This window comes from Tachypleus tridentatus, chromosome 9, assembly GCF_004210375.1.
Source record: "Tachypleus tridentatus isolate NWPU-2018 chromosome 9, ASM421037v1, whole genome shotgun sequence".
NCBI classification, from domain to species: Eukaryota; Metazoa; Arthropoda; class Merostomata; order Xiphosura; family Limulidae; genus Tachypleus; species Tachypleus tridentatus.
This window is the reverse complement of record NC_134833.1, coordinates 101,046,242-101,069,227: the sequence shown is the minus strand read 5'-3', so window position 1 is coordinate 101,069,227 and position 22,986 is coordinate 101,046,242. Positions and strand designations below refer to the sequence as shown.

General features: G+C 33.4%; 1 protein-coding gene across 8 annotated transcripts in view; it reads left to right on the top strand.

Moving 5' to 3' along the window:
• LOC143225891 (suppressor of cytokine signaling 2-like) overlaps window positions 1-17,070 on the top strand; it is a 73,279-nt gene extending 56,209 nt beyond the window's left edge. For 4 of the 8 annotated variants that reach the window (XM_076456058.1, XM_076456057.1, XM_076456060.1 and 1 more), the window contains 4 exons: window positions 8,523-8,689; window positions 12,358-12,498; window positions 14,251-14,327; window positions 16,777-17,070. In XM_076456058.1, coding sequence (XP_076312173.1) covers window positions 8,668-8,689; window positions 12,358-12,498; window positions 14,251-14,327; window positions 16,777-17,070 — 534 coding nt within the window. In that variant the 5' untranslated portion in view covers window positions 8,523-8,667. Of the gene's footprint in view, window positions 1-59; window positions 207-1,694; window positions 1,772-5,937; window positions 6,038-8,095; window positions 8,210-8,522; window positions 8,690-12,357; window positions 12,499-14,250; window positions 14,328-16,776 lie in introns of those variants that run through there. The other 4 variants (XM_076456062.1, XM_076456061.1, XM_076456064.1 and 1 more) reach the window with 4 other exon arrangements.
• The last annotated feature ends 5,916 nt before the right edge of the window (window positions 17,071-22,986 follow it).

Genomic DNA, 22,986 nt, shown 5'->3' with positions numbered 1-22,986 from the left:
ATCACGTTAACATTTACAGGGGATTATATTTATCAAGGTGTTTATTCTAAATTTCAAATTACCAAGAGTGGCGTCATCAAGGACTTCTTTTCACAATGACAGAACAACGAAAGAGTTTTAAACTTGATTCATGATGTATAGTACGGTTTAGAAACTGAATACTTCATCCTTTGATGTGACATTGGAACATGTGCGAAAGTCTCAAAGTGAGTTATAATTTATTTCAGTTTTTCGATTATTTTCACTAAAGTGAATACTCAGGTTTGTTAACTTTGTGGTAGTACAGAATGAAATATAAAACGTGTGTGAGGACACTGATATCATCATATTTTTATCTTTTGTAATAAGTACAGAATACATCTAAATTGATGCATATTCAAATATTTTATTTTAAATGACCATGCGAATGCTCTAGTCTAGTAAATAAGATATACAAATACTGTAAACATGTATATTAATCCTCCTGTAAATGTTACATACTACAATATCTTTTTCATAGAAGATTTGTTACATGTTTGTATCTACTCTGCTTGGCCCTTTTTAGAAGTTACACTGTCATATAAGAAATGTTATAATATTCGTCAAAGTTCTTGTGAAAGCTCTTAGAACTAGCATAATTCTTTAGTTAGATGCACAAAATATTTTGTTAATAAATTCAGTAATCACAATTAAAAGCAACTGAGAATATATACAGAAGTATAGCAATTCATTGAATTCTTAAGTTATTACTTTTTTATCTCAAACTATAAATTTCAAATGAAAAATGAATCGAAAAATCTATTAAAGTTCAAAATGTATTTTGAATTGTTTTAGGAATCAATAAGAAACCTTATATTTGTTTGATGCATTTTTAATTTGTATTAATAACGTCACCTTTTAAAGAGAGAGATCGTTTATTTTTTCTTATATTTATTAAATACGTCTGCATGCATCTAAAAGTAATTAGTATTTGCGAGGAAACCCATACATATTCATTTAATATAGACTTGTTTATTGATATATCATTTTGAAACTTAGTTCAGAATGCTGGCCATCTAGTGTACATATTGGAAACTATTTTAAATAATTTAACTTTTCAATGCTGTCGTAGCAAAAGACTCGTCTTCAAAGTCTTCGGAAATGGTATGTTTCAAAATATTAAATACCATATGTTATTTAAAAGTGTTTGATACTGTAGTACTTTACGAGATTATCTATAAACCGAAAAAACAAGTTGCATTTAAGTATACCCTGTTAATTTTTCAGACTTTTTAGCTATGAATTGCATGATTCGAAAGTTATTTCAACAAGTCATTCAAATTATAATAATTAGAAATAGATTTTAGTGTACCCTTTTCGTAAGTAGAAGATTCAATGTCTACTTCGGCCCAAGAAGAGGAGGTATATCCAGGATTTACGAATTTTCTTTGCTGGGTCATATTCCTAATCGCCTTTGTAGTTGCTAGTAAGCACAGTGCAATTAATTAATAATAAACATTCTTATACTGATTTAAACTTTGAACGTCGTTCATAAGTCTGGAAAATCAGGTAGGGTGAATTACGTATGTTTTAGGGGAAGTACAATTTTTTGTAAGTTTTGGTAAACGTTTCAGTTTATTTATCCTTATGAGTTATCTTTACAGAGCTTTGACACTTATCAATATAATACTTCTGCTGCCTTACTTCCATGAACTGCCTAAAATCTTTTTCTTTTTTCTTTGTGTGAAGTGGGCGGGTGGGGTGGAAGGCACCATTAACAAACGACACTAACAGAGGAGAGACCAAATAATTGGTAAATTATAATTATTTCCATATCATGTAGATAATAATAACATTTTAAGAGAGAAAAACAAACAAATGTTTTGGTGATATGTATTCATAAAAATAGCATTAAATTAAGAAGAAACAGACACGGGTAAAAGTTCACATCTAAGTAAAAATATTTATATAGTAATTGAAGAAATCTCACTTGTGATGCTAATAAACTAAATAGTTACAAACTAAGAAACAAGTAATTGATAGCATTCGAAAAATATACTTTCCTCTTTCAGGAATGAACTTTACACTTCGCACTCATTCGCCCGAGTTTTATATTTTATTATTTTAAAAAATAAAATTGCAAGTAAAAAATAGACGTTGGACCTGGGAAAGAAGCTGACTATAAATATTACAACTTCAAGATGAACACATGTTGTTTGTTTTTTATTATAGCAAAAACCACTGTCCTATATGCTATTTCTACAGAAAGTTTGTTTTGTTTGTTTGTTTTGAATTTCGCGCAAAGCTACTTGAAAGCTATCTGCGCTAGCCGTCCCCAATTTAGCAGTGCAAGACTAGAGGGAAGGCAGCTAGTCATCATCACCCACCGCCAACTCTTGGGCTACTCTTTTACCAAAGAATAGTGGGATTGACCATCACATTATAACGCCCTCACGCTACAGAAGAGAATCGAACCTACTAACTATAGGGTTGTAAATCCGTAGACCTACCTTCCAAACAACAAAAAAGGAGAGATAACAGACGTTATAATTGCAGAAAGCATAGAATCAGTATAATATAAACAGGTGTCACTTCAACTGAGAAATACGATAGATTACATTAAGAGATGCAGTAATGCTGTAAAATGTACGTAAGAGTCAAATATTCTTTAAAACATAAACACGTCTGATTTTTGTTTTTACTGGGTGTTAATACCCTTTAACATGCTTTCTTTGATTGGACGTAATTGACGCTCACTTAATTCTACAGTCATTATGCTTTGAGTGTGCGTGTATCTTATTATAGCAAAGCCATATCAGGCTATCTGCTGAGTACACCGAAGGGACTCGAGCCCCTAATTTTAGCGTTGTAAATCCGTATAGTTACCGCTGTACCAGCGGGGGACTTATGTTTTGAAGACTGTATATGGCGTGAGCTAGGATATCTATATCTATATCTATATTCAGTCTCTGATAACGATTTACTAAAGTTTGAACTTCTTAGCATTTCTCTGTCGAGCATGTGTGAATAAAGTATTTTTGATGCTGGTTCTGCTTCAAGGGACATTTTACGGAAAGTATGTGTAACATTGTTTTTTCTCTCTCTGTTAAAACATTATTTTTTGAAATTTGATGGTCACAATACATAATATATATATATGAAACATAGTAAATAACATTTTAAAGTGTATGTTTGTCCCCAAAATTATTAAAGTAAAATGAATTATAACAAATATATATATATATATATGTAATTAAATAAAGATTTCTTGCTTTTGCTTCATTGTTGTGCTGCAATAGAGTGAACTTCCTGTGACGTGAGTATACGTTCGCCTGGAGGTAGCTGCGTTGCTATTGTTTCGTGCGCATTTTAATGGCTATCTTAATGGATAAGATCGAGGTTGAAATTGGATATGTATAGTTTTTGCAAACAAATGGAGAAAGTTACAAAACTCTTTTTTACTTTTTTAAATATATGGTATTTATGGCAGCTTTTTAACACATGAATGAATTTATTTTTATTTTATTTATGCGATTATAATTGCAATTTAATACAACTTAAAAAACAACTTTAGGTTTAATCTACAGATTCTGATAGGGAGAATTCCATGATCAACAGGATTGCCAGCCACTTATCTCATGTTTCCCTATCAGTCAGTAAGACATCGCACATTTTAAGCCGTTTTCGCCAGTTTTACTCATTAATATGTATACGATGAGGTCCGGCATGGCCAGGTGGGTTAAGGCGTGCGACTCGTAATCTGAGTGTCGCGGGTTACAATCCCCGCCGCACCAAACATGCTCGCCTTTTCAGCCGTGGGGGCGTTATAATGGTACCGTCAATCTCACTATTCGTTGGTAAAAGAGTAGCCCAAGAGTTGGCGGTGGTTGGTGATGACTTCCCTCTAGTCTTACACTACTAAATTAGGGACGGCTAGCGTAGATAGCCCCTGAGTAGCTTTGTGAGAAATTGAAAAACAAACAAAATGTATACGATGTATTATACAAGAATGATAATAAACACACTGTTATCTTTTTCATACTACATCTATTATCAGACATAACATATTTAAAATATAAGTGAATCAACAAAATCATCAGTACAAAATTGTTAAATACACATACAGGATTTTAGGCACACATTAACTAAAAGTAGGAACTATAAGACCGAAAGAAATACTTTTAATATATAACAAAAAGTGTTTCACAAGAAACATTACTAAAATTAATATTCTTAAATGCCACGGAAAATATAATACTACACAGCCAGGTGGTTAAGTCACTCGACTAGTAAACTAAGGGTCGCGGGTCCGAGTTCTTGTCACTCCAAACATGCTCGCCCTTTCAGCCGTGGAGGAGTCAAAATATGAAGGTCAGTCCCACTATTCATTGCTAAAAGAGTAGTCCAAGAGTTGGCGGTGAGTGGTGATGACTAGCTGCCTTCCCTCTAGTATTACACTGCTAAATTTGGGACACATAGCGTAGATAGCCCTTGTGTAGTTGTGAGCGAAATTCAAAAATATATCTAAGAAACTAGTAACATAGAACATTAAATTTCCTCATTTTTACATATGTCTCTTCATAAAAAGAATGTTTTCCTCCGCAAATGGAGATTTTTCCAAAATCTGTCAACCATGTTTACCGGCTTTCTTATTAATGCAAAAACATTTTTCGTAAGAACAACACCTTTTTACTTTTTTGTTTTGAAACTCTAACCTGTTAAGAAAACAAATAATTTAAAAAATGACAGAAATTAATATTATACCAGTTCAGCAAAAATAAGCAACCATATGGGACAAGAACAAAGTTGGACTCGCGTGTACTTGAAAGTTTAATTTTTAACCAAGTATCTTTTAAAAATGAATTAATGGTGTAAAACTGTACATCAGAGGCTTGAGTTGTGCTATTTGCGTCACTCGTCAGATGTCGCCATTTGTTGGTACTGAACATGTTTAGCTCAATGACACGAAAATGGTTCAAAGAATTAGCAGAATGTGATAAATCACAACGACCCCTACTTTCTAGTTTTAATGCGAATGAATGATTTGAGAAAAGCTTAAGAAATCAACAAGGCTAATTTTGTTCTTAGGAGAATGGTGAATTTTTTTAAGACCAGTAACGCCACTTTAAAGCCGTTTTTTTCTAGATTCTGCAGCTAATTCAAAACTTGAAACTAGGCTGTTTCTTAGTTGTTAAGCTCTAAGCTATACAATCTGTGTAGTGCCAGGCAAGAGCATCGAAACTAAATTTTATCATTATAAGCTCCCAGACATACCGTTGAGGAAGGGGCATGTTGATAGATAAGCGAGTTTGAGGTCCGTTTATTCTAACGATCAATTTGCTTCATAATCATTATTTAAGCTCGTAGCTCAAGATTCAAAGATTCTGTTTTCAGCGACACCTATCAAATAAGTATACAATATCTGAGATATTATTGAACAAAATCTTAAAACCATACTGGCAATTTATACGTCAGTTATATAGCAAGCAGAAAAAACAAACATACACGATATATTACTTTAGTTCATATATTCATATTTAAAAAAAACGTTTTAACATATCGCTATGAGGGCTTTATCGGGGCTGAACAGTCACTTTTGTAAATGCATGCTTGTGACCATGCCACAGCATATTCATGTTTGATGAACTGTGACAACAAAATATAGGATTTTGTATAGAAATCTGTGTTGCTGACTGAAATAAGGAGTTTTTTAAGCCTTATCTAAACTCAAAAGGCGGATCCAATTGTTGATAGGTATTCAGGACTTGCCTGATTAAATTACCACTCAGTCTGTTTTGACAACATGTTTTGATGTTTTTCAGACTGTGTTGTGATTTTACATTCAGCAAGAAATATATCAGTGTTAAATATATCAAAAATAATTCGTATAATATATAACGGATAACGTAATAAATACTTGACATTAAAATTTTCACGGAGATGCACCATAACAACGTAATATTGGATGTTTTGAAACAGAACGACACGTTATGCATACTTGGACTAAACAACCAGGCTAGAGTCCCTTATCTCCAGGACTTGAGTTGGTCCTGTGATAGAACTCTGGATTTCCTAGTAGGTAAATATACTTTGAGTCCTTGTAATATCACAAAATATTGCCCCCACAATGAGCTTTGGGTGTGCTATAAGAGTGACAGTTAATTCATCAAGATAGAAAGTAGGTGATAGTGACCTGCTGATTTACTGTTCTCCCTGTCAATTGTTTAAAATTAGGAACGGCAGCAGATAACTTTGGTAACACTGCTATATATACATATAATTGTGTTTTGAATTAACAACTAGGGAAAATGTAGCAGCCATCGTCACCCATTGTATCTAGTTATATATTCGAATAAAGAGATTAATTGTCACCTTTATAACTTGCCCACAACTGAACGTGCAAAGAGTGTTAAACGATATCACATCTCAAACCCTTAATCCTTCTGTCGACAGTTTGACTTGTTCACCACTAGGCGACGCTCGGATCATGATTGAAGAATGTTGAATCTTGATTAAGTCCTCATACTACACATCCATTAATGAGGTATAAGCTTTTATGAACTATTTGTGGAAATCTGCGAGATTGGAATATAATATGAACATAAATCTTGTAAAACCAAATCTTCAAACAAATTTAAAATATATCCGTACATTAGTCATGCGTATCTATAGAGTCGAAGATATGAAGTCACGGGTATCGACACCGAAGAGTCTTAATTTATGACAACAGTAATGTGAATCAAAGATTAGATTAATATATTACTAATTCAGCACAACTGCAATAATTACGCTAAAAAGAAAGAGTATAGATAACCTATTAGTAGCTTTACATTGAACCAACCAGTTTGTTTGATTTTTGAATTTCGCGCAAATTTACACGAGGATTATCTGCGCTAGCCGTCCCTAATTTAATAGTGTACGACTAGAGACTAGAGGGAATGCAGCTGGTCATCACTACCCACCGCCAACTCTTGGGCTACTCTTTTACAAACGAATAGTGGGATTGACCGTACATTATAACGCCCCCACGGCTGAAAGGGCGAGCATGTTTGGTGGGACGGAGATTCGAAACCGCGACCGTCAGAGAGAAACCAGTCAACCATCTATCAATTCATTAATTTATTTACAATGCTTGAATCTTTGTTGCAAATAAAGAGAAAGAGGAAAACACTTAAGGTATTTAAATAAGTAACAGAGGAAAGTCTGTACTGTTTTCTTCACACAGCTCTTGAAGAGGAAAGAATCAGGTGTTAAATAACAAAAAATAACAGAATAGGGGTCAAAACTTACACGCCGTTAGTTGCTGAAACAAGTTTCACAGGAGTAATTATAGCAGTATGAGTACAATGCTACTTTTATCTTTATAGTTTACAAAAAACAAGTTCAGTAGTATATTTTCCACCTGCGAAACCTATTTTTTTGTCATTCACAAAAGTACAAATCAAAACTAAATTTCTCGTGCATTGGTAACACATGACTGGTTACTGTTAAAAATGCCGTTCTAATTAAAAACTATACATGATATGTATTGACTGTTACCAGAAACCACCACGTTATAAAAGAAAGTAATTAAAAACAGAAACGTTTGTTAGCAGTTCTATACTGAACGTTTACAAGCGATGGTATGGCATATCCTATTGAGCTTCCGCATTATAATAAACACTATAAATAATATTATTTACTGGATTTTATTTAAAAGAAGTACGTTTTTTTTTTTTTTTTTCTTATAGTAAAGCCACATCAGGCTATCTATTGAGTTCACCGTATTTAAGGGGAAGGAAAACTATTTTAAGACGTCATATTGACTTGAACTGCACGGTATCTAAATGTACCGAAGTTAAAACCTGGTTTATTCATTTCTGTTGGTAATCTGTGACACATCACACTATAGTGTTTAACGATCTTAGTTTATAAAACCAGAATAAATTATTGCGTTTGGAATAAATTCTTCAAACAAATCACACAACAAAACGGAGTGGGGAAGGAAGGGGAAGGTTGGGGGTATCTGTTCCGCCGTCGTGAAATTCAGGTTTAAGAACTGGGTTACCAAATCTCCCTCAGGACAGCAAGCAATGCACGCAAGTTCAAGTTCTTTGCCAGTTTAAGGCATCCTACTGCACATCTAGGCTATTATTTAGAAGACAAGTTGTCTGCTAGAGCTAGAGCCTGTGTGTTTACGAGCAGTCAGGCAAGATAGATTTGTAATACCCGAGGTCTATCCAGTGGTTCAGCTGTTCCATTACCTATGCTGGTAGTTCAAGTATCTGAGTGTTTATTTTACTTAGATTGAATCTTGATAATTTTTTACCGTGTCTTTAAATATCATCTTTCCTGTTTTATTTTGATTTTATTGTTTACTTATTGATATTAAAACGCTAACATAGAGTACTTGTATTATTTAGCAGGTTTTCAACTTTCCGAAAACTATCTCTAGTTTTATTTAAACAATCATTTTATTTATAGCGCAGATTATCCAGTTTTGTTTCGTTTATTAACCAAAGAAGCATTTTCGTTACTTTTGAACTTTATAGAAGTGGTTTTATCAAAGCCTTGTATCTATTTAGGGTTATTCAGTGTGGTGACTATACTAAAGAAACGAAGCAAAAGTCTTCGAGTTCGAATTGTTATTACTTAGAATTCGAATTATTTGGAATTGCACTTCCAACTTGAACTTGCAACACTGGTACAAAGGAACATTTGTAGCATCAAATGAGCAATTATTCTGATTTAGGTAAGTTCTTTTTTTGTTTTGTTTTTGTGATAATTCATTTTGTATGGCCCGACATGGCCAAGCGTGTTAAGGTGTTCGACTCGTAATCCGAGGGTTTACGGGTTCGAATCCCAGTCGCACCAAACATGCTCGCCCTTTCAGCCGTGGGGGCGTTATAATGTGACGGTCAATCCCACTATTCGTTGGTAAAAGAGTAGCCCAAGAGTGGTGGTGAGTGATGATGACTAGCTGCCTTCCCTCTAGTCTTACACTACTAAATTAGGGACAGCTAGCGCAGATAGTCCTCGAGTAGCTTTGCGCCAAATTCAAAAGAAACAAACAAATAAAACGAACGTATATATCTTGCCCCCAGTGGCTCAGCGGTATGTCTGCGGACTTACAACACTAAAAACCGGGTTTCTATGCCCGTGGTGGGAAGAGCACAGATAGTCCATTGTGTAGCTTTGTGCTTAATTCAAAATAACAGTTCATTTTGTAATGAAGTAAAATAAGGATACTTGTTCGAAACTCTTTGCGTGGCTGAATCGGTTGAAAACGATTTTAGTTTTCTAACAACCAAATAATTTGATTACAATAGAAACAAACAATGGACAACTACCAATAAATTCTACAATATCTTTAATTCAACAAATTATACTGTAATTATTTGTCCAGTTTTTGTCAACTATAAATTTATCTAATTAGAGACTATGTAATGAAATACGGTTGATCGATTGATTATTTGAAATCCATCACAAAGTTACACAGTGGGATATTTGTGCTGTTACCATCATGAATATCGAAAATCGGTTTCTAGCGGTATGTCTACATACCCCACTGGGGGAATGAAACATGAAGCATTGAAATAAATGCACGTGCACGTTTGTATGTGTTAATCCTTCAAACACTTCATTTTATATTGTTCATTACTGGCATCGTATTGAACAAGTTGCCTGTTATAACACGACGTTTAACGAACTGAACAAAAATATTACATGAAATAATTTATATTTCATATAACATATAGACTATAGAGTATTAACTGTAACAATGACATTACTTTAACCTGTATGTTTCATTTGTTAGAATTACTGTAAAGAACAACGTAATGGACTTACAAACATGTTTAAGAAGTTTATGAGATTTGTAATAGGCCCAGCATGGCCAGGTGGTTAAGGCATTCGACACGTTATCCGAGGGTCGCGCATTCGAATCCCCGTCACACCAACCATGCTTACCCTTTCAGCCGTTGGGACATTATAATGTGACGGTCAATCCCATTATTTTTTGGTAAAAGAATAGCCCAAGAGCTGGTATTGGGTGGTGATGACTAGCTGCCTTCCCTTTAGTCTTACACTGCTAAATTAGGTTTGCGCGAAATTCAAAACAAACCAGATTGGTAATAATAAGAATTATTCCATTATTATGAAAAAAGAAAATTCTCAAAAGAAGCATAAACTTTAGCTCAACCTTATGTTGTTAGCACTTTCGTTCCCACAAACTAAATTATGCTTAGACATTTTTAAAGTTTATTTGCTTATTTTGTTTCAACACAGTGTTACATAAAGAGTTATCTGCGCATCACAAATATTCTAACTCCGGAGTTTAGAATTATAAGTCCTTAATTTTACCACTTATACCAGGGTACATAATTTTATAAACGAGAAATAGCTTCATATCAGTATAAATAAGCTATCAAGAATTTTAGGCTTACTAACTTATTCATATTTTAGTTTCACTGACATGAATGATGTGGAGTGTAATTCACTAAAATAAAGCAGAATCAAGAATGTTGACGTTTTTAATGTCTCTCTGAAGCCAATCATCTTAAATAAGGTTTCACCTTAAACGAAGCAAGTGTTCTATTTTCTTTGAATAACTTGCAAATTGTTTAGTTTTAGTTCATAAGAGGTAATTTGTTTTAAAACTCGGGATTTTTTCCAGCAGTAAATGCAGTATACATAAAGTATAAACTTAGCAACTTGAAATTTATTGATGGTTATTGAAAGTATGCATTAGAGAATATGAAAGTCGAAGACACTTTGTGAATGTGTCATACAAAAGTGTTAGGCAAAAACAAAACCTTAGCTTGAGATTGCACTAGATGTCTTTTTTATTTCAGTATAAGAAAGCAATTATTGTTATTGTGAATTCGTAATCAGTGCAGCCTAAATTTAAAGCTTATACAGTCCTTGAAAAATTTTACTTACCATTCACTCATTCTTATGAGGACGGTGTTGCCATGGCCAGTGTGGTCCTGGCATGGCCAGGTGGTTAGGGTGCTCGACTCGCAATCCGAGGGTCGTAGGTTCGAATCCCCATTACACCAACATGCTTACCCTTTCAGCCGTGAGGGTGTTATAATGTTACTGCCAATCCCACTATTCGTTGGTACAAGAGTAGCCCAAGAGTTGGCGGTGGGTGGTGATGACTAGCTGCCTTCCCTCTAGTCTTACACTGCAAAATTAGGGACGGCTAGTACAGATAGTCCTCGTGTAACTTTGCACGAAATTAAAAAACAACAAATAAACACGAACATACTTGGTTTGACAGTGCTGTCTTATTAATTAGGCCCCTCAGTGGCTCAGCGGTATGTCTGCCGACTTAAACACTAAAAACCAGGTTTCGATACCCGTGGTGGGCAGAGCATAGATATCCCATTGTATAGCTTTGTGTTTAATTCAAAACAACATATTAATTACTGTTTGGAAAAAGTAGTTGAATTAACGTATTTTGTACGTTATGATGTACTTGTTTTAATGTGCTTACTCTTTAGATATTGAAAAATATATTCAAAAATGTGTGTAATTGATAAACATATTCAGCAGAGAAAGTGGCTGAATAACTCAGATGTTTAGTAATATTTGGGTAAATGTTGTAAAATATTGAAATATATAAAATCAAAAAAAAAAAAAGAGAGAGAAAAAGAACGTTAGTGGAAAAGTAAAACACAGATATGCTTGTTTAGTTATGAAATTGTCATGATATGGAAGACTGAAAACCCCGCAGAAAATAGAAGAGAAATCATTTTAGTTTGAGCTGTTTCCTAGTATTAACAGAATATTACCAGCGTAAGTTACTTTACGATATAGGCGCACATAACAGTAAATAACAATTCCCTATAGAAGTTATGAAATTAAAGACGACAAATCATCTATTAATTATTTTTAGACCACTAATCAAAGTTCTTGATAATTATTTAATTTGTATGTTTCATTTCTCTGACTGAAGAAATTGAGATTTTGGACGGTGGTTAAACAGGATGAACAAAATTCTTTAAAAAATATTTTTTCGAAGCGTTGACGCTATTGGTTAAAAACGATGGTTAATACTCTAGTTCGTGACCTATTTTAGATCACTTCGCCGATTTTTTGTGCTGTCGGCCTCGTCGTTCAGCGATTGTAATGAGAAAGGTTTTCACCCTCATTGCTCTAATTTTATCTCTTCCCCTCCCATTCCCCCTTAGAGATAGTTATAGCACCTGAAATTTTATTAGCGGTGGAGGAGAAGTGGAGTAGAAAAGGTGGAGTTTTGCGACCGTTACTATGCCCTTTTTAAAAGTAGCTTACCTTTTTATAATCTAGTCCCTTCTACCCCGAAAAATAAATAACTAAGGAATCTTATGGTTGTCACAATGAAACAGCAAGTTGCACATGTCACTAACGCTATGTTTTCTTCTTCACGTTTAGGAAGATCGACTGCTCGCAGTCAGCCGCTAACCACAATGAGAGCTCAAGTGGAACGAATGGACGATACCAAAAAAGCAAGTAGGAAGGCAAAAATTCTCATCGCATTTGGGTTGATTCTTCCGATAGTTGCTGGAGTTATAGGTTTGTGACTTTAATCAGTTCTATACCTACCTCGCTGTTATTTAACAGTGATTTAGAATTATTCTACAGGGAATTGAGATTGATTTGCCATACGTAATTTAAATATTATTAGAGAAAGAACTGTAATGGAATTCAAGCACTGGAATTCTCGTTTTTAATTTTAGTCACATGGAAGAAACTAATTTGGTTTATACAAAAATCTGACGACTTTATATTTTTCATGGTAAACCAACCTACAATATTGCAATTTTAAATAAAGTTTAAACAAATAGCTTGGTGGCATATATATATATATAAGACTGTATTTCTCATTACGCTAAATTTATAAAATTTATTTAATAAAAAAAGGGGCAGACACATATAAAAACTGTTTTGATATAATATAGTTAATCACGACTTAAAAGTTACAACTACCAATCAGCTTTCAGGATCTTGTCATTTGAAGAATGGATTTACGTTGGTTTTGTCATCAATTAATTTAATTTATAGAATTCATAATATTTTGTTACAGATTGGAGGCAGTCCATTAAATTGTTCAAATATCTAATAATATTTAGTAGTTGGCTCTTTTCTCATTTGGCATCGTAAGTTTTACTGCAGCTTAAATTTACTTGCTTAGTTAATCAAAAACTACCTATTAAATCATTAACTTATTTACAGTGCTCGAACTTTTGTTGCAAATAAAGAGAAAGAGGAAAACACTTAAGGTGTTTTAAGTAACTTAAAAACTGTTACTTAAGAAACAGAGGAAAGTCTGTACTGTTATTTAAGGCAACTGTAGTTCCTTGCACTATAGGAACACATCTTTGAACTAAATACAGAATGCAAGTTTATTGTGTTTGTTCTAGAATTTTCGCACAGTGATACAGAAGGGCTATATAAGCGTACCCGATTCAGCATTTTAACTGATACAATAGAGCGTTGATTGACTGATCGAGTGTTTGGAAATAAGCACAACGCTATATAATGAGCTATCAGGGATCTGCCCACCACGGGTATCGAAACTCGGTTTTCAGCGGGAAAGCAGGTAGCCATCATTACCTACCGACAACAGTCGGGTTACTACTTTTGTCTAACAGAATAGTGGGATTTGACTGTTATCCTTATAGCGCATCAAGGTACTACAGTACGGACCATGTTTCACCGGTAACGAGTCGCACATGAACCATGAACTCTCAGATTCAGAAACTGGATGCTTTATCAATTAGGTCACGGACAACTTAGAAGGATTTTCAGGTTTAGTTGTGCTTTTTGGTTTAAATAGTTATGTTAATCATGCGTTTACAGGTCCACAAAACTCGCATTCAAAAATGAAGTTTTATCAGACGGTGGTAGGTTTTGACATACTGTTTCCTTCTGTAATTTGTACATCAAATGCTTATAAACCAAAATATTTTATAGCATTTTTGCTTATTAATCAATGACATAATTACTTGTTGTCCAGCAGGAATAATTTGATGGATAAGATTTAAATTACTTCTTATTCTAATACAGGCGCTCCCCCAACGGAGACACGTATATAATATTTATGACTAATAAACTTCTCACGTGTTAGTTATATTGTCTCCTCTTATTTCCAGGGGAAAAAAACAACAACAACTCAGCATCTGTGACTTCGAGGTTAATGTAGTATTTACTTTCCTTTTCCTACTTCAAAAAGTTTTTTTAGTTGTTTATAAAGTCAAAGATTTAATTGGTATTTTTATTACATTATTATATAACGAATAACGTAAATTTTTATTTCTCATGTAGGTGTTGTAGCATGGGCAGTAAATGCTGGAACTGTTTTAGGAACAAACAAGATCAACATGCCCTTTAAGTCTACTCAGGTAACTTTTAAGGAACATCTATTAGTTTTAAAGTAGAGGAACTACAAGCTCATAATAATTATACTATTAGTTTAAAGTGTTTTTCTTTTGAAACTGGAAATTAACTAGATCTAATTAAAGTTGCAAGTTAGTACGTTACTGGGCTTACTTTGATTGCCGTAAAAGTAGAGTTCATTTGAAATAGTTGAAAGTTTAAACCTGGATATGATAAGTTTTGACATAAAGGAATAATCGAAAATTGTCTATATCACTGTTTTGTGCCTGCAAGAAAGTGTCTTTGTACCAAATACCATGTAAGTTGATTGACAAACACGTGAATAACTTAGGAAAAACCTCAACTGTGCTTTCTTCGCTTGAAAAGTGAGCAAAAGACAAAAATTCCAAACTTGTCTGTCTGGGAGCTAGAAGTAATGTCTTTGTATGTTTTTCTTATATCAACGCCACTTCAGAATCTTTGCTGTGTCCACTGAGGGCAATCAAACCCCTGATTTTAGCGTTGTAAATCTGTAGACTTAACTCTGTCCCAGCGGATGTCTGTATCTTTTTACTATATCTCACATAAATTGGTCGACATATAGTTTGAAATGATCAAAACTCGTAGAATTATACCTTTTGTGACTTTTTGATCCCTGAAAAAATGGAGAATGGGCATATCCCTTTTTTAAATGTTTATAACCTGTGAAAGAGTATCTTTGTCCTGAAGTGATTGTTAAAAATTATTCTTTTTGTGGCAACTTGTTCACCCCCGCAACTGCTACATATGGACAATTCTGCTATTTTTGCTGTCAATATGTGGGGCCTGTAGAAGAGTATCATTGTATCAACCCCCATGTAAACTGGTCAAAATGTAATCGAATAATTAACTAACAAGCCCAAATTGCTCTTTCTTTCAATGAGTTATGGCTTGCCATAAAAGACACAAAATGAACAAATCTAATATTTTAATGCAAATATGTTGAACGCATCAAAATGTATATTTATTTGCCAAGTTTCATCTTGAATGCTGTAAATATGACAGCACAGGAGCCCAAAACATACATATTTTGTGTGTTTGAACTTTGAAACTCATAAAATCCTTAAAAATGCCTAAAAAACTCAATACACCGTGAATGAAGGAATGACAGTTGACTGAGAAAGATGTTTGGAAAAGGAGAAAACAAATGAAAGAAGAAGAAACATCAGAAAAACAGAATGTCTCTCTTCAGAGTGATAATCTTGGAAAATAGAGTATGTCTTCGAAACTAGATTATGTCTTTCTTACAGAAACTTAGTCTTTGAAACAATCGTAAAGCGCTTTGAAGTGTGTAACTCAAAAATAATAAAAACAAAACATTTATATGCACTCTAATATTCTTCAAATAACTTTAATTAGTGTTTATAATAATTTTATCTGAAGATTATAATAACTTTGTTCGACGGTTATTATGAGTTAACATTTAAATATAATGTTTTCTTCGGGTAAATTTTGTCAAAAAATATGATCTAAAATGACAGCTAGTCATCACCACCCACTGCCAACTCTTGGGCTACTCTTTTACTAACGATTAGAGGGATTGACCGTCACATTATAACGCCTCCACGGCTGAAAGGGCGAGCATGTTTGGTGGGACGGGGAATTGAACCCGCGATCCCCAGATTACGAGCCAAGTGCCTTAACCACTTGGCTATGCCGGGCCTATAAGAACAGAAATTTGGTTGGTTGACATAAATAATACAAGATATAATGTTTTACTGAATTAATTTAGTGTTGTATAAGTCCCTGACCGTGACTTTGAAGGTCTTGAATTTTAATAAAGACCGCAGGGCTGGTTGGTTGGGTACTTTAACGTGACCCAATTTTATTCCAAACTGATTTCAGAGATACGTTTGATAATTCGGTCAAACACCTCAAACAAACTGAATGATATTGAGTTTCATTCTCTTAGAGAAAACATTTAAAAACCAAGTGATAACATCTCGGTAATTATAGCAACATTTTTTTTAGTTATTGTACTATACAACTAATATGTAATTAAGAGACGAAGGTACGGTTTGAACGCACAACAGTTGATTGTGACAGTCGTTCTACGAAATGAGATGTTTGGTCGTAACATCCAAACATTCTATGATTTTAATGTACATTAAAAACTCTTTAAACCTGATCTGCAATAACACGTTTTAGTGTGTGCATATATATATACATATACGCATGTATGTGTTCTGAAAAACTAAATTTATTTACTCATTTATTCTTGAGTCACAAATGAAAACTGAAGTTTATATTCATGTACTGTTACGAATATTAAGATTTAATATATGGGTCTTACGTGGAAAAGTATTACACTTGCTGTGTCTAAGTATACGGTGCAATATACTCATTCCTTGTAATGAGAAGATAATAAATATTTGTTGTTGTTTTTGTTTTTCTATTAATTCAGTATTAAGTATCTGACTTTTCCCAACTGTATAGGTCAATAACAAGCTTGTTGGAATCGGACAGAGGCCGTTTTTGGAGAATAGAATGGACAGTAGATTCGGTCCAAACCCAACTCTGATCAAACGGCCAGATAAGTTAACCTCACTTGATCTAGAAAGTGATCGAGTGAAAACTGCGATAAATGATTTTTCCAACAGTATTCCTGAGCAAGAGGCCTTCTCTAGTAGTATTGGTCAGTCAAAAGGGAAGAAAGATGACGTGTTCTTTGTACAACACATGAATAATGGTAAAAGAAAGATGACTCAACTACAGAATCGACTTCTATAGAAAATCCAGATTTAGATGGAGATCCACCAGCAAGGTTATCGATGAACGACGAATCTGATGTTACTGATTTGCTCACAAGGATTATTGAGGCTTCCAAGGATAAAAACAAAAACTCACCACAAACAGTAGTTTTCACTCCCCCAGATAAGAAGAAAATTGAGAAATTGGCTAATAGCAAAAGCACTTCTTCGGGGTTGTCACAAAATTCAAATGAAAATGTCCAATTTGATGATGATGATTCCGATGACGTCACAAACAAAAAACGTCCACTAGTGAAAGACTTGGAAGCTTTGGACGCAACTATTTCCAGAACTCTGGGTCCTAAAAGGTCAGGTGAACAACCGTTTGTGCCTGATGAGCAGTCAAAAGCACATGATGATAGAAGCTACTCTAGAGAATCACAACATAGTTACGGAGGATACGCCCCTCCACCTTATTCACCACCATCAACTTATTCTTCAGATAGCTATAAGGCTCCTGCTCCTTCTTATTACCCTCCAGAACCTCCTAAGGTCGATTACAACAGTTATGGTGGTTACAATGGTGACTATCACGAGAGTGGTTATCATGATGAATACCATGAAAGTGGTGGTCACAGCGAATACCCACCTTCCAAGGGAATATCGATACATATAGACGGGGAAAAGGTTATGGTGGATATAGCCCTGTAGGATCTCTTACTAGTCTTCTCTTGCCAAGCTTAGGTAAACCTAAAGTCAACTTGAATGGAAGAGTTGTTTTTGGTGTGGTACTGGACAAAGGTATAGGGTTAGGGGGCAACACGCACCATGGTAGTGGCTACAATCGATAGATTGTAAAATTACAAAGCAAGTGATATGTAATAATGTTATCCAACATAATTTTCAAGTCAGTGCTAGCTTACAAAACATGTAAACAAACTTAACGTACAATAAGTTTTCAATGCAGTTCGTTAGCATTTTCCTGCCTCTGATCATTCATGTTGCAGTACTAAAGACAGAAGAATAATTTGATTTAATATTTTCAATAATCTAGTGAATTTTCTAAGAGTAAAACAACATCAACAACTTACATTGGATAGGACTTCTCGAAGTTCGAAGCTTTTTATATAAATTAGCTTTTTTATTCTTTTTTAAATCAAAGCTTTAATTTAGAAAAGACCTAATGATTAATATTTGAAAAAAAATACACATCCTTAATAGTAGTAAAGTTTGTTGGTATAAGGCAATAATATACTATTCTTCGTCGAACTAGAAGAGAAAAGATCGTACCAATAAATAGATCTGTACCATTCTATTACTTAGCCTGTTTAAATGTTTCGATGAGATTACCAGTATTTAAAAATTATCCTAAATGTTTGTCTATTAAATTTTGTTTACTAAAGATACGATTTTGTGAGAAGTTTATAAACATTTTCTGTTTTTTTTTTTATTAATGCATACCAAATCTTATAGGCTCTTGTTTGGATTTTTGTTATAGACTGTTATGCGTATAGAGTAGTTAAATATTTAGGATGTCTCCATGATTTTTTGCGGAGTATAGCTGTTTGGTTCAACAAATATGCACCAATATGAATAATATATTGAAAGATTGTAATAAATAACTCCATGTTTTCATTTCTTTGTTTTTGCAACAGTCAATCAGTCTATGGTTGCTGATTCTTTTCATCTTCTTTTTTTTAAAATTTCGACCTTTTTAAGCTGCCAAATACATATTCTATTTTTATTTTTGTTTATCTTATTGATGGCCCAACTTTGAGGATTTTACGGTTAGTTCGTGGAAGCTTTAAAACGTTATATTTTTGTTTCTTCACTTGGTTTTTAATGGTCAATGACTATTTTTACAGGCTAGCATCAAGTGCAAAAAATGGGATGGGACAGATAATATATCACATTTCCTGCATTATCCACACACTTGTTATACTTATAAGCTCTTGCAATAAGTTTCTAAAGTTCCTGAGTACATTCAACTTAATGCTCAGATATTGAAAGCAAACAAAAAACCAGATTCGTCCACAAACGTCTTAATTTGTTTTGCTTCCCATTTTTGAGTGAAAAAAATCATAATTATATTAAAAGGTATGATAAACAAACACTGTTTTACGATAAAAAGTTTGTTTTAAATAAAAGTAAAACAGTGACACCCCTAATGCAGAATAATGCTGCTTATCAGTGGAACGAAGGATAACAGCGAAGAATAAGAATATTCTAATGTGTAGGGTTTAAAAAAATCCTTGATAAGAAAGTTAAAAGTTCTAACATATTAAAGTCTATTTAAGCCCTTAAAATCCGTATTAAACAAAATTTTATTGCAAATATTTTACTTGACACTTTTCTTAATGTTATGCAGTATCCATAGGTACTTGTACCCAATTGTCCAATTTAAAGTTTATTGGTGGTTTAGCTAAGTTGATTATGATCATATCATAAGTGATATGAAGGATACTGTTATTTGTTAAAAGGAAACGAGTTAGTTGTTTTATAAGAATGTGTGTTAATGCAAGAGTTATAGTGAATAACCCATGTGCTATCAAATTAAATCTGTAATCGCACAATGCACTTAGCAGAATGTAGTCTTACAGAAAATATTGACAGACATTTTATGTGTTTCAAATTTGTACACGTTCTTAGATCAAAAACCAAAATGATGCATAAGAAAGCAGTCATTAAACCGTTATTTAACCACAAGATTATTTGTTTCCCAGTACGTAATGTCTTCATATTTCCTACTTTATTTTTGCAAAATGTATTGGACTCCTAGTGGATGATATTGTTTTCCTTGAAATAGGTCTTGCAAATTAAATTTATTGCCTTGTTAGTTAAATAAAATACTGTAAGTATTTAAAACGTTTTTAGTTTATATCGTGCTGTGGATACTTTTTCTAATTTCTTGTATTCAGTAATATAGCATTCGTAAATCATGATGTTTTGGGATATTTCACAATGTTTAAATTATCTGATAAATGTATTTAATTGGATTTTATTATTAGTGTTAATTGGCAGAAAGTAAAGATTGAACTTTTGGCTGTAGTAAAACAGTATTTATTGTTTCTTCTGTTGGACAAGGTGAATTATATTACCTTTTTAAACTGTAGTTTCAAATTAACCTTTCCAATACCAGCTGTATATTTATGGTATCTCTCATTCTTAATCTTTCCTTTACCTGCTGGGGATTTAGAGTATTTCTTAATCTATGTTTTTGTCAGATACTGGTAATTGATATCTTTCCTTCTTAGTGTCAGATACCTATATATATAAATATTACTACAGGAAACTGCTAGCATGGAAGATATTATTATAGTTACAAGGTTTTAGTATAAAGACAATTCAACTAATATGAATTGTAACACATATACACACGGGTGTAGGTTATATTGCAGGAATGAAAGAGGCAGGTACCTCGCATTTATATTTCTAATATTTTACTAGCTTGAGTTTAAGATGAATTTTATATTGATGTTTACAAGGGAGAATAAAAGAGTCACTGAACTTAAAAACAACAGCATCAAAAAGTGTTAAAAAATACTGAGGCATATTCTTTGTTTTACTAACCTGTCATCCCTGAGATCTGTGACAGACAGGTATTTATATTTGGGAAAATAATGTCGAATATATGACTTTGTTTTATTTTGCTGGAGGGGTATACAGATCTGTAGCAGCAGTATCTCACTAAGATTTCAATGGTAGATTAATAATCATTTTCAGGCTTTTGAATTACTGCGACATATAAAAGGTCAGTGATATCTCATTTAAAAAAGTGAGAATTTCCAAGGAATTTTTATATATGTAATTAATTTTCTATAAATTGTTATACAACCATCATATCTGCTTTTGACTAACTTTATCGATAGATATCAGTTTGATATTTTTCTGTCAATAGCTTTCATGTTTTGATACGAAACATTTAAATTTAAAAAGCTTTAAGAAGTGTATACTTCATCGCTAATGGAAAGCAAACAAAGACACACACACATATATATATATATTATTTTGCCTCTGTGTATATTGAAAATCTCATATTCAACAAATTATCCATGCGGAAGTATCAAATCTACAATAGGATTGTATTACAAAAAAGGATTTGTTTCAGTAATATGAACTGTCATCATATTTGGTGTAAGCTGTTCTCTTAGCGAATGATACAGCAGAATATTTTTTGTAAGATAAATATTTTTGAATGAATAAAATATTTTCTTTGGAAAGCTCGTGTTTTTTGCTTTCATTCAAGTAGCACTTGCTTTATAGTTGCAACATGTAAAGTGTTCATGATTTACACTAATTGTTTCAGGATAGTAGTAAAATAGGTCAAGTATAATAGTGTGTACAAACAACACACAGGAATGAAATAAATAAAATGCTATATTTGTTGATACATTTTGTATAATATTGATGAACCCTCCAATATTAGAAACCTATTAATGAAACCAAAAAAACAGAGTTAAAGTTAATACAGAAATTCGTTGCGGCCGTAAATGGACAAATGAAAACATAGATCTAAATATTTTAGATTTTGGCATAAGCTGTTACCTGGAATTTTATTTTTAATCTTTTAGCGATATAAACAGTTTTGGGCATTCTTAGAAAAACAGTGGTCTTAGGAGGCAATCTTGGGCCATTCCTAACAAATCTAGGATCTAAAATGTCTCAAAGAACAACTAATTATTAAATGATTATTTGAACTTTTGCGCAAATTTGTAAGTTGATCTATCTATTGTTCACCTTTGAGACTGAACCTCAATGTTTAGCATTACAAGCCCTCAAGCTCACTACTAAGCTACCAGGAATAATATTAAATTGAAGGTGAAAGTGTTAAAATGGGCTTGTTGAGAGATACATTTAGATAGTAGGTGATTTAAAGAAACAAAGGACAACATATATATACAATCTACACAAAATTATGTTCTTAAAAGTGTTATTAGAAGAAAAAACTCGGCGAAAACATTAACAACTTCACTATTCAAAAGCCATTTTATATGATTTGTTTGATACAGTTTTAACTGAAATAAACGTAAACTGAATATTATACATGTTGTTAACACTGGTGATGCTAGCTACTCTTGAAGTTAAATATAGAATTTTTAGAAAGGAAGACATAAATAAAACACTCAGAAATAATGAAATAGTGAGCACATCAAATTCACGGTGACTTTAAGTGAGACAAGTAAACACGGATTGCCCTAATTTAATATATATATAAACGACTCTTCTTTCAGTACTGATTTTGCTCTCTCGTAGTGGTACAGCGGTATTTCTGAGGACTTACAACGTTATAAACCGGGAATTGGCTCTAACAATTACTTTGCACTTAAAATATAACAGTAAAGTTTAGTCAATTACCGAAGATTGTAACAACTAGCGTAGTTAAAAGTTATGTTGTGACACTCTCATTAAAAATATGTACAAAATTGTCATCAAAAATGTTTTCAGAAAATTTCTACGTAAATAAAAACATTTCGCACAAATAACAAACATGCTAAATATGAATTTGAAACGGCCCGGCATGGCCAAGCGTGTTAAGGCGTGCAACTCGTAGTCTGAGGGTCGCGGGTTCGCATCCCCCTTCGCGCCAAACATGCTCGCCCTTTCAGCCGTGGGGGCGTTATAATGTGACGGTCAATCCCACTATTTGTTGGTACAAGAGTAGCCCAAGAGTTGGCGGTGGGTGGTGATGACTAGCTGCCTTCCCTCTAGTCTTACACTGCTAAATTAGGGACGGCTAGCGTAGATAGCCCTCGTGTAGCTTTGAGCGAAATTCAAAACGAACAAACAAACAAACAAAATGAATTTGAACTGCCTTATCTAAAATTATGTATTATTTGATATTTACCCTTTTAAAATAGAAAGATACTTGGATAACAATTGATTAGCTAATTTCTTCTACCGATTACAATCTTACTATGGATAGATGATATAATTTGTTTGGGCGGAGAACAGACAG